The 12,809-nt window shown below is 38.3% G+C and overlaps 1 protein-coding gene across 1 annotated transcript; it reads right to left on the bottom strand.

Annotated features, from left to right (window-relative positions):
* Positions 1-2,601: 2,601 nt before the first annotated feature.
* Positions 2,602-11,352, bottom strand: LOC145652081 (uncharacterized). The gene is made up of 4 exons (XM_081701462.1): positions 11,056-11,352; positions 4,656-4,940; positions 3,939-4,187; positions 2,602-2,805 (listed from the first exon to the last, which is right to left on the bottom strand). The coding sequence occupies exons 2-4, from the start codon at positions 4,888-4,890 to the stop codon at positions 2,654-2,656; spliced, it is 636 nt and encodes a 211-aa protein (XP_081557588.1). The 5' UTR covers positions 4,891-4,940; positions 11,056-11,352; the 3' UTR covers positions 2,602-2,653.
* Positions 11,353-12,809: the final 1,457 nt, after the last annotated feature.

The raw sequence follows: 12,809 nt of genomic DNA, 5'->3' as shown, positions 1-12,809 counted from the left end.
AGGCGTAGGGCCTCCACTGATGGATAACGTACTCCTAGCTGATTCCATAGTACAGTACTGCATGTCATTGCACCATGCTCTGTCCATTGTATCCAAACAGGTGCAAGCTGTCCTGCCAAGCCCTGCAGACAAGTACCTTCATGATATCGCTCCAGGCGACTGGGTATTGGTGAAAGACCTCAGAAGAAAGCAGTGGAACCAAGTGCGGTGGACAGGACCACAACAAGCCCTGTTAACAACCCACACTGCTGTTAAAATTGAAGGACGAGGAACCTGGGTACATCATACACACTGTAAGAGAGCCCCAACACCAGCCCCGACTCCAAGCAGCAGCACCCCAACAGACTAGGTCCGAACTGTGTTGAGTAGGGTGTTGCAGGTAAAACCTACCCTTTCGACACTCGGAACCGTCAAAAAACCTATAAGATGGGTGTGCTGTCGTTTGTGATACTTGGGTGCTGTATCATATTTAGTGCATACTACCAGAAAGATTCAGGTATAACCACATCTTTGATAGTATGGGAACCAGCAAGATATTTCGGCATCGACCTATAAGGTTCCGCTAAACGTTGGTTCATACACCCTATGGATCAAGAACCAGTGCATTGGGCACATGCCTTTAATAAGCCAATTAAGCAGGTAATCACAGCCCACACAGGAGAAAATTCCACGGTAAGATGTCACATCATCAGAATACCATTTAATATGTGTAGCTATACAGCATATAGAAAATACATATGGGTTTCATTAACCGGACGAGAAGTCAGGCAGACAATTAACTTTACTATAGAGAATCACCCCGATGATGGGAATACGATTAAAATAACGCTACGAAATATGTGGAATATGAGCATATCTAGTGGCAATTATTTGTGCTGTATAGAAAGGGTAGGGACTGATTATTGTGCACCGCTAACGTTGGTGGCGCTTCCACCTAAGGCAAAGCAGGTGGAAATCGCAACGGTAGAGAGAAGAGTCGAAGACACCTTATTAGAAGTGGACAATGAGGAATTAACTCTATTAGAGGAAAATATACCATTCCAGGGCCCCAACGCCACTGAGGCAGAACGATTGACAGCTGAATGTCAACACAATACAGCATACATATCGGCCATTGTGCATGCCCAACACGTTAAGCAAGATTGTCTGTGCAGACATAGGCATAGTGAACATGAAGCACTCCATGTGCCAAATTATTAACCAGACCTCAAACTGTTCCAGCCCCACCAACTCTACCACCTAAAATGATGCTGCATGTGGCTGCTAGGAGGGGTATGCAAAATGATCAATACGTCTTGCTGTTTTTATATTCCAGATCTCATTGACAATATCACTGATTATATGAATCATATGCAATCCACCATCACCCCGCCACCTGCAGTTAAAGGAGGATGGTGGGATTGGCTAACGGCCATGCTAGGCAGTTGGGCCGTGCGCATAGGGACAATAGTACTACCTATCACTCTGACTATCATATTGTTGGTGATATGTGTACCCTGCCTATTATCCATGTGTGCCGGATGCCTTGCCTGAACGGCTACAATCCAAGCTCTCAGCGCCCGTGTTAACAGCGATAAGGAAGCATCACTGGATGACCCCAGCGGGGACATCAACTTATTGTTTGTAGAATAAATGTGTGATATAGAATCAAAGGGGGAAATTTTATGGAATTCAATGAGCTTTGTGTGTTTCTATAGTCACAGCATATGATCAGGCAGTAATAATGCAACAGTTACCTTACAGAAGCCTTAAACAGTGCAGTAAACAGGATAAGCCGGCAGACCATTGCATTGTGACAGAGGAAGCGTGGTGTCAAAACCAGACGTTTCATATGATGCTTACATATCTGTCTCTGATCATGGGGTTCAGCGAGAGGGCAGAGAGAGTATTATGTGCTTAGACAGTATATGTATGATTTAGATAAGATCCTTTAAAGGAGTTGTTTTTTATTTATTTCTTTGGGCGTTATCGCCACTGTCGGTGTATAAGAGGAAGAGAAGTGTACTGCGAGACAGTTCTCTATTTCTGTCATACAAGGAACAAAACTCAATAAATTCTTACTACTCAATGCATAAAGTTGTCTGTGTTCGATGAGCTCTCATTTTTCCACCACAGTACTATTACATTACATGTTTTATACTATTTCTAATTAAATGTTTAAACCTCTTTTTCCTGTTAGCACTCTTTTTATTACCTCAGCCATGTTTTCTTCTGGCTCTACACTTTTAGCTGTGGGGCCATAGCTAGATCTGCCAGAGTCCATCTTTGCATATTATAGTTTCCTAATTTACACACCTTCATACCTGGACATGCCTAATAATGTAGTCTCTCTGCCGAGGTACACTTACCCCCATGTCATGATGTTACTGAGCCTCAACCCGTCTCAGCTGCTATGGCTCCTCCCACCACCCCCTAATGCCCCCTGCTGTAGCCCACCACACCTTCACTCTGTCCAACTATTTCTCCGTTGCCCCTGACAGATGTTCTCATGGAAGATGGGTTTCAGACATGAAAACCAGACTAAGACTTCAAGAAAACCAAAATAGACATTCATTGCTTATTTCTTTATCTTTATTATTATTATTATTATCTCTCTGTCACAACTTATTCTACTTTTTATTGTTTATTTTGTTGCTATTGTAGTGTCCTTTTGTCAACTAGAGGAGGATGCCCCCCTTTGAGTCTTGGTTCCTCTCAAGGTTTCTTCATCGTGCTCTAGGGAGTTTTTCCTTGCCACTGTCGCATTTGGCTCACTCACTGGGGGCTTGGACTCAAACACGTGCAAAAGCTGCTTTGTGACATTGGCTGTTGTAAAGGGCGATAAATAAATTTGACTCTGATACCCAAACTTTAAGACTACTAATAACTAAGACTAAGACTAAAACCAGACACGTGAATAAACTACAGACACCCCACAAAAGGCTCAACATTCAGTCATGTATCGACACCTCCAAACACCTCCAGAAGGCTCAAGTTAGTCATATATCAACACCTCAAAAAGCATCAACAGTCAGACATTCAGATCAGAGTTCCCCCATTTTGATGTTTGATGTGAACATTAATTCAAGATTGACTTCAATTAATTACATGAATGAGCAGTTGAACAGGTGTGACTAGTGAAGTGTGGTGAGTGTATATGTTTTTATTTCAATCAATCCATCAAACCTTATTTTCATTTGAGAACACATTGAAGATGGCCCTCATTTGCACTGTAGTCATACATATAAAAATGAAATGGAACTTAATCATCTTAAGACTAAACACCTAGATAAATAAACAGTAAATTAGAAAAGATTTTTTAAAATTAAGATTTTCATTAAGATGACAGTGAAAGTAATAAAATGTATATAAGCAAAACTACAGGATGTCTGTTACAGGATGTTAAGTTGCCTCCAAGATTATTTTGCTCACATTCATAGGCCGACAGGCTTCTGACGTTTACTGCTGTATGTTTCAACATATCCAGTCATTTTTAACAGGAAAAACTTTTACAGTGAACATTCATAACCCTAACCCAGTGGATATTCATAACCCAAACCCTGTGAATATTCATAACCCTAACTCAGTGGATATTCATAACTCTAACCTAATGAATAGTAATAAGCCTGTCCCAGTGGATATTAATAACTGTAACCCAGTGGATATTCATAACCCCAACCCAGTGGATAGTAATGTGGAGCTATTGTGATGTATATTCCATTTGGCTCACATTCAGCACAGCTAGACACTGATACTGAACTCCCTCCTCATGTCTACACACTGATACTGAACTCCCTCCTCGTGGCTGTAATATCCAGGGTTCAGTGGGTCTATCACATTTATGCTCCGTGTCTCTTTTGCTATGCCAGTATGGCACTTTAATGTAGGATTTAGATTAAATTGACTATTCATGTGGATGTGTTTAAGATAACTGTGATTAGCATGAATTTGACACTCACATGTAATCTTCACAGTCACACTCGTATGAGCCACTCCTTGTCCATTGCTGGCGGTGCATGTGTATAGGCCCTGGTCCTCCGACCGCATACTGTGGATGGTGACAGAGGCATTTGAGAGTGTTTGGTTTCCTGGTATCGTCCACTTATACTGAGCACTGGGGTTAACGCGGGCTGAAAATGTCAGCGTGTGTCTACCACCTTCAACCACTAATAGGATGTTGGGTAAATCTTGGGTAATCATCGGTTTATCTAAGACAGGGAGAGACACACAGAGAGCTGTTGTTAAAGATATATATATATATATATATATATATATATATATATATATATATATATATATATATATATATATATATATATACACAAATATATATAACAATGTATGTACAATATATGTATAATATGTATATATACACAATGTACAATGTATATATGGATATGTGGATATATGTGTATGTACACAATGTACAGAATGTACAGTTCCAGCTTACAAATTTCAAATCACTTCAAATGCTAGAAATATTGCATAAGGATATCTGTGCACTAATACGGGTTTGTAATCTATAAATAGAAAAGTTACTGTCTATAATTTTTTTAAATATCTGTGTTTGTGGTGGTCCACACCAATACACCTGTGTGTGGTGGTCTACACCAATACACCTGTGCCTGTGGTGGTCTACACCAATATGTCTGTGCATGTAGGGGGTTGGTTCTTACTGTAAATGGTGAGGTTGAAGACAATTTTACATTTTATTAATTCAGGTCTTGTCAGATAGCACATCATTTTGTTGGTCTCCCACTCTGTCCAGGATGGCACATCCAAAACCACAGTGGACTTGGTTTCTAATTGACCATCTCCCATCTTAGACTCCCAGCCCAGATTGTAGATCATTGAGGGTATGTTTGGTATAGAGCAGTAAACTTTAACAGGTCCTCCATATTCCACCTCCATGGTTGGGGGTGTGATGTTAAACACCGGGTACAATGCTGTTCCGTTTTCTTCTGAAGCAAAGAAAAAACAAATGTGATTAAACATGGTAGATGTATGTCCCCACTGAGAGAGATTTTTCAGCATTTATAATTGGGACTGAATACAACTTGAGCAACTGAGTGCTTAGGGCCTTGAACTGCCAACCTTCTGATTACTAGTGAATTACCTTAAACACTGAGCTACCATTGCCCTACAGGGAGAGTGTGAGAGAGGGGGTGAGAGAGTAAGGGAGAAAGAATGTTGAAAACCATTCCTGTATCTCACCCATTATAACAGGTAGAGCATTGTTCTACTAACACCAAGGTCATGGGGCAGACATTCTTATCCAGACTGACTTACATGAAGTTATGCCTTTCTCAGAACCCAGTGGTGCTTTACAATCATCACACAACTTTTTATATATAGTCAACATTCCGATGTAACAACAAATGTTGTAAATTTAATTGAGAGAGAATAGATACGATAAGCCCCAGAGAGAGAGAGAGAGAGCGAGAGCTTTCTCCTAAAGCTAAAACAAACCCAGTCCACCTACTCTGCTCCAGATTCTTTTCCACTTAATCTTTACCAATATTTGAGTTTGCCATCACTGACCAATCAAAAGTAACAACATACCGGTCTCACCCCACCATAGGACAACAATGACCACTAGAATTCACACCTGTTAAAACTTTGATTTACAGTTCTGAAAAACAACTGCTCGTTTGTGCTGGTATAGCATTATAGTTACCATGGTGACATGTCTACTCTTATCAAGACTTCATAGACCAGTGATTGGCCTACACACACACACACACACACACACACACACACACACGCGCGCGCGCGCTTACACACTTTTTTATCATCACTTCGTGTTGTGCTGTCGCTCAACTACCTTATTTTGACTTTGCTTCCTTACATGAATTTGTAGATGGTTGTAACACAACACATGTCATGATTTTCATAAGTAATGCCTCATCCTGGCTAATCATTTGTGTTCTCTTCCTGTATCAACACCACTCTCTCCTTATCACAGGTTGGTGACATCACCATCCAGTGCATTTTCCGTTGCCCCTCTTGATGTAATTCAAACTAAACTGAATCCTGCATCTTATGGAAAAAGAAGAAACAACAAACACAGATTCTGAGCTATTTACATACCAAAATTGAATATGGTAAAACTATTACATCTTTACTAATCCATTGATTGATAGACACATAATATTTGAGTCTCACATATAAGATAGCTACAATTGTTCCAAGTAGCAATGCTAGCCAGCTACATAGCTAGTTAGCTAGCTATATTAGCTATGTTTAGTAAATAGTAAATAGTTAACCTAAATTAATATGATTTCTAGTTACTTCTAGCTAAAGTGTCTAATTCCCTTAGAAAGTAATTTTGCTTGTTGCAAGCACTTATTGAGAATGCTTCTGCATGATTCCTTGAGATAAGGACACTTACCTGCCAAATAAGATATTTTCTGTAGGTAAAATGACCAAATCAGTTCACATGAGTAAACTTTAATGTATTTCTAGATTTATTATTTAATAAATAATGGCAGGATTAAAATCATTTTCAAATGTAACAGAATGTTTTAATTCAGCTCGTCTTTAACCTTTGATTTGTAAGTTTAACTGTTACTGTTAAATGAAATGGAAAATAATTGATCTAATATATCCATTTAGGACTGCCAAACCTCTCAGAAGAACAAATAATTCCTCTCCCACATCAACCCAATAACATAATTTACAATCAGATGTTGTTTTTACCCTTTTTGGACAATATAAACTACAGAAAGACCAAAGAGTACTTTTGCTTTTAATTTAAATAGTTAAATTTAAATAATGGGCAAGTTAGAAGTTTTCAAGATCTGAAGGAGATATCTGAATTTCAACAGAAAAACTCTAAAAACAAAACAAAACAAAAAAAAACACTATAAGAGTGAAATGTTGAATAATAATATGCATAAAGCCTGTATACAATATTAACACATACATTGTTTGTCATTCTCTAAAGACTCTTGGTATAAATTCCAATTCAGTTCAAATTAATTATGTATAGCAGTTCCTACATTTGTAGCTTTAGTGATTTCATATATACAAGTCCAGGTCTGGGCCTCTAATTCCACATTATACAGTCTAATCTAAATGGCAGAAAGAGGTTGTTGTAACCATCACTGAAGTTGTGGTATTACCTATGTGAAACAGAATGATTCTCCAAAATTAGGAAAATGTGTATTTAGTTCTGAATGAAATGTTAGAATGTACTATGTTGTACCTGAGCAATATTTAATCAGTTGTACTGAGAAGGGTTAGATATTTAATTTTTGTATTTATGACTTTTAATATTTATAAGCCTTTTACTACAAAAAACTAAAATAAGAAACTTAAAAATCTGGTTATATGTTAAACAAAATCAGTGATTCAATTGTCAAATAAAATGAGTGGTTAGATGTTAAAATCAGTGGTTGGATTTACCACAACTGGTGTAAACAACAAAAATGTAAACTTAGATGTGACATAGAACAGGCCCCACCTGTACCTTTCAGTTGTGAGACAGAAGAGGCCCTTTGCTCATTTGATCTGTGTTATAACTGAAAGTAGCATGACTCACCTACACATGTGGGAGTCCAGAAGTTAATGAATGAAATATTTTAAATTAAATGCTTGTGGTCCATCAGACACAGCCTCAGTTGCTCAGTGCTCAACAACCCAACAGATGGCCTCAGGCACTCTGTACCCATCAGATGCAGCCTTGGACACTCAATACCTAATAGCCTCAGACACTGGCTCAGATGCTTAGGGCCCAACAAACAAAGCCTTTGATGCTTACTTTGGCACTTACAAAGAGAGGCTCAATAACTATTCTTCAGTGATAATTCCAAAAATTCAGTACTTTCAGATATATTTCCTGGGCCACTAAAACTGATTAAGCATCTCTTACAAAGATACATTTTGACCTATAAGTTAATTGCAATAGTTTTCTAAAATCAGCTTAGGAAATTGTTAAATGAAAATTGTTATGATGGTGACTTTCAGTTTGGTTTCTCGCTGCATCTCAGCATTGAGACCGCTGTTATACAGGTCCAGAATTATATTTTTCTGATCATGGATTCCGATAAGATATTTATGCTGGTGCTTCTTGATTTTAGTGCTGCACTTGACACTGTCAATCATAACATCCCCTTATATAGACTGGAAAGCCAGGTAGGGCTGTCTAGAGTGGCCCTTAGCTGGTTCAGTTCATACATGAAAGGCATAATTATTTCCCTTAGCAAATGTAAATCTAAACAAGCATCCTTCTGGTGTCCCACAAGGATCCATTTTTGGACCCTATATGTTTTCACTAGGGCAAATCCTTAAAAATGACATTCAGATTGATCAAGCTCTCTCCCCAAATGTCTACGAACATATTGTTTCTTTCTCAGTCCCTGGAGCTAATAAACAACTGAAAAGAAGCTTTCTACAAATTAACAAAGAACTAACTGTCTCTATCTAACACTCACCACATACACAAACACATGGATACACATGGATACACACATACTCATGGGCACACATGCACAATAAAATTATTTTCGAGGTTTGAGTTTGGTTTGAAATGGGAGAGAGAAGACTGAGTAGGAAGCACAGACGCTGGTACACACACTTCTCAGTTTTCTACTCAACATCATTTGACTTTCCCATGATCAACAGCACAGTTGGTAACAGCAAGAAACCATACAAAAGGAAACCCATCCTGTATGAACATACACAGCCCAGCAGCCCACCAGTGTCTGACCTACCGACGCGGACTAAACACCAGTGTATAAGCTACTGACAAACAAAGTATGGTGTCGGGGACGCCAAACTGACCCACACACCCATGTTCCCTCTTTTTATGGCTGGAACGTCCAGAGCAGTACTCCCGTGTGTGTGTGTGTGTGTGTGTGTGTGTGTGTGCTTGTGCATGCGTACTATGCATATAAGCATTTATTAAGCACTACAATGTGTATGTGTTTTAAGCATATTAACATAAATAAAACAGAGACCCATGCCAGTGTGCGCATTTGAAAACAGCAGTATCCTGAGTCAGTGTGTGTTTCCTCATATCATTTCCAGCTTACACTATACTGTCCATGTGACAACACATGCAATCCTGTAGATTGTTTATTCCTTGAGGGTTCCTATTATTGCATTACATGAATGACAAAGGTCAGATAAGGATTACTATAGAAACATAACATCCTTTATCAGATTGGGAGGGGAGCAGCAGCACCAACATATCAGAATTAAGTGGTTAAGGGGAGGAGAGGGTGAAGGGGATCATTGCTCTTAAACTTTGCTAGCCACTGATTGTATGTGACCAGCATGTAGATGGGCCTGGGTAATCAGGGACATGAAAAACGAACATTCCTGCTCTAGAAGACAACATTCTGGTGCCCTCTAATGCATCCTTTAAAGTATTGCTTAAGATTATCAGAACAGTCTCACTACGGTTTAAATATTTTCATGTGAGTGTATTAATCTAAAAATCTTAGTATCTCAAGCCCCCTTGTCCAGGTGCCCCGTTCAAGCAAGGAAGTTCGTTCTACCAGCTGGGAGCCAGACCAGAGAATAGTTTTAATGCTTGTCTTCCATGAGACATGAAGCATGGTGTTTCAAGCCAAGCCATACTTGAGGTTCGAAGTACTCAAGGTACGGATCGGGCTTTGACCATTGACATCATGTATGGAGGAGCTGGTCCATTTTTGGCTTTGTAGGCAAGCATCAAGTTTTTAAATCTGATGCAGGCAGCTACTGGAAGCCAGTGAAGGGAGTTCAGCAGTGGAGTAACATGTGTGAACCTCAGAAGATTGAAGACCAGTTGTGATGCTGCATTCTGGACAAGTTGTAGAGGTCTGATGGCTCTTAGAGGAAGACCAGCAAGTAGGGAGTTGCAGTAGTCTAGCTTTGAGATTATAAGAGTCTGAACAAGTACCTGGGCAGCTTCCTGTGAGAGAAAGGGTCAAATCCAGATTTGAAACATGAGTTGAGAACGACAACTGGTTGTCCAAAGTTATGGTCAGGCTACGAGCTAGCTTCAGCTCTAGAGGATAACACTACAAAAACCCCAGTACTAGAGGATAACACTACACTACACACATACACTACAAAAGGTTGAAAACTGAGTAAGTGTGCCCAACAACTCTGTAACAAATCAAATTAAATCTCAAAATAAGAGTAGACCACAGAAAGCTAACAATTCTTAAATTAATAACAATGATCATTATTCTTTCAAAAATATTTTTTATATATCTTTACATCCCATGTTCAAATGTCTGATTTCCTTATGTTCTGGTGAACATGAGTGTGAAAATGTTTGATTATGAAAGATTTTTTGTGTGTTTCATTACTAGATATTACTTACAAAACAATATCAATTATGAGAGGTTTCTTAAAACTACAAGGATATCAGTGTCATTTAGTGATAAACTGCTGTGAAAACTCCATGGATATCGGTGTGTTATTTTTTCCCCATAAACAAAAGGGAAATAAAGGAACAATGGTTGTCATTGATGTAAATATTGTTTAATGTATAAATTCAAATGACACTTTAATCAATTAGAAATGTGTACTGCTGCGAGTTTGAGCAAACTAAGTGGAGCAGTGGCCTATCCTTTGGCGCCATCTTGTGGGCAAAGTTGCACAGTTCCAGTTCTAAAGACAGCAATTGGAATTATGTATATATGCTTCAGTAAACGTCACAGAACATAAATCCAAAGTTCATGGCACTGGACTTAGGTTCACGGGTTTAGATTCGGCATAAATGATAAAACAATACTAATCAGTCAGTTTTTTGGCAAATGGTCAAACAAAATATTATATTGGTTTGATATTTGAAATCATATTAAAGAGATATTTGAATATTTGCATTAAAGGCACTTTGGCACACCATGACAGGAAATTAATGAAATGGAACTTGGGACCATCACCATCATCATCATGCTGTGCTGTGATTCCATTCATCTCCACCTCTCTGTTCTCCTTGTGTTGTGTTGTGTTGTGTAATGTTCTATTAGTGTAAATATTGGATATTTTATAGATTTAACTTTACTCACATAAATAGCATCTAATTACTCCTTTTAGCTAGCTAATTTAAAATTTAATATAATTTCTGTTACCTACTGTAATTGGGTAGACAAAGTCAGACGCTCACGGATAAGAGGTTCCGGTTTTATTATAATCCATCAATAGTCAGAGAACGAGCCAGGGTCAGAGCCAGAAAAACGAGATCAGGTATCAGCACAATCATGAAGTAAAGACAGTCGAGTCGAAAGCCAAAAAAGCTATCTAAACACAGGCAGACTAATCTGAAGGGGCAGGAAGGAGACAGTAGAGAGAAAACACAAAATCTGATATACAAAATCTGATACACAAAATGACAAAACAGTGAAACTGGAGGCAATACTTCGCAATGGTAAGACTGACTAAACAGGCTTAAATAGACTGGGAATAGAAGAACAGGTGATGTTATAATCCAGTGACGATGCTCTGACGAACTGTTTGTGATTGGCTGGGTTGTTATCCGGGTGACGAACAGCAATCCTGCATCTTATGGAAAAAGAAGAAACAACAAACACACAGATTCTGAGCTATTTACATACCAAAATTGAATATGGTAAAACTATTACATCTTTACTAATCCATTGATTGATAGACACATAATATTTGAGTCTCACATATAAGATAGCTACAATTGTTCCAAGTAGCAATGCTAGCCAGCTACATAGCTAGTTAGCTAGCTATATTAGCTATGTTTAGTAAATAGTAAATAGTTAACCTAAATTAATATGATTTCTAGTTACTTCTAGCTAAAGTGTCTAATTCCCTTAGAAAGTAATTTTGCTTGTTGCAAGCACTTATTGAGAATGCTTCTGCATGATTCCTTGAGATAAGGACACTTACCTGCCAAATAAGATATTTTCTGTAGGTAAAATGACCAAATCAGTTCACATGAGTAAACTTTAATGTATTTCTAGATTTATTATTTAATAAATAATGGCAGGATTAAAATTATTTTGTTGGGAATTGTAGTGAGCTTGAGACATGGGCGGTATGACGCATACCAATCTGTATGCTGTGTTAACATTCCTTTTTGCCAGCTACACTATCTGAACAAATATACCTCTTAAAGCAAAGGAGGGACCAACTCCATATTAATAAGTGTGGATTTAGAATGGGATGGTGTCATAAAAGGTCCAGTAGATGTAATGTGTAGGTGTCCCAATATTTTTGGCCATATAGTGTATCTTAAGTTATAATTAGCCAGGATGGCTCGCTAGCTAGTAAAGCTAAAAAACAAACAAAAAAACAAAACAAAAACGTGTGCGCCACAGTAAATCGCGGTTGAACATGTAGTTCAGGCTCAGTAAGCATGCTATATAGCAAATCAATCAGTATCATTTTGTGAATTTTCAGTGTAGAATGAGATAGCTAGTTAGCTAATTAACTTCACAAACAGCCAATATTTAGAAGAGACATTAGCTAGCTAGGAGTTGCTAACGCACTATGGATTTTTGTCATTTGTATCTGGGTTTAATGTAGCTAGGTTAGTTAGGTAATGAGCGAATAACATTAATTAAGATGTTACACTGTGGCACCTTTATAAACTGTATTTTAACCTCTAACGTTAATGTATCGGTTTTCAAACTTTCTCCAATCGACCAAAGTTGATATTATGAATTTTTGGCCAGTTCTGGGCAGTCGTTTAAATACATGCTCAGCATAAATATTAAATTCAGTCTATTAAAACATGTTCGTTAATCCAATGTACTGAACAGAAGTCATGTGAGACGTGGGAAAGCGAGGCAGGACGCACAGAGCGTGTCGAACACACACAGATGTTTATTAGCATGCGTAGGGTAACAAACAATGTAAAA

The sequence above is a fragment of the Electrophorus electricus genome, chromosome 18 (assembly GCF_041902795.1).
Source record: "Electrophorus electricus isolate QZ-2024a chromosome 18, ASM4190279v1, whole genome shotgun sequence".
NCBI lineage: Eukaryota > Metazoa > Chordata > Actinopteri > Gymnotiformes > Gymnotidae > Electrophorus > Electrophorus electricus.
This window is presented reverse-complemented; position numbering and strand designations above follow the sequence as displayed.

Excerpts from the sequence above, each read along its gene's own strand:
- LOC145652081 (XM_081701462.1), bottom strand. The coding sequence starts at position 4,890 with ATGGAGGTGGAATATGGAGGACCTGTTAAAGTTTACTGCTCTATACCA. Across the intron at positions 4,188-4,655 it reads CTTCAACCTCACCATTTACA|ATAAACCGATGATTACCCAA; the intron begins GTAAGAACCAAC and ends TCCCTGTCTTAG. Across the intron at positions 2,806-3,938 it reads TGTGACTGTGAAGATTACAT|CCAATGTCACAAAGCAGCTT; the intron begins GTGAGTGTCAAA and ends CCTTTACAACAG.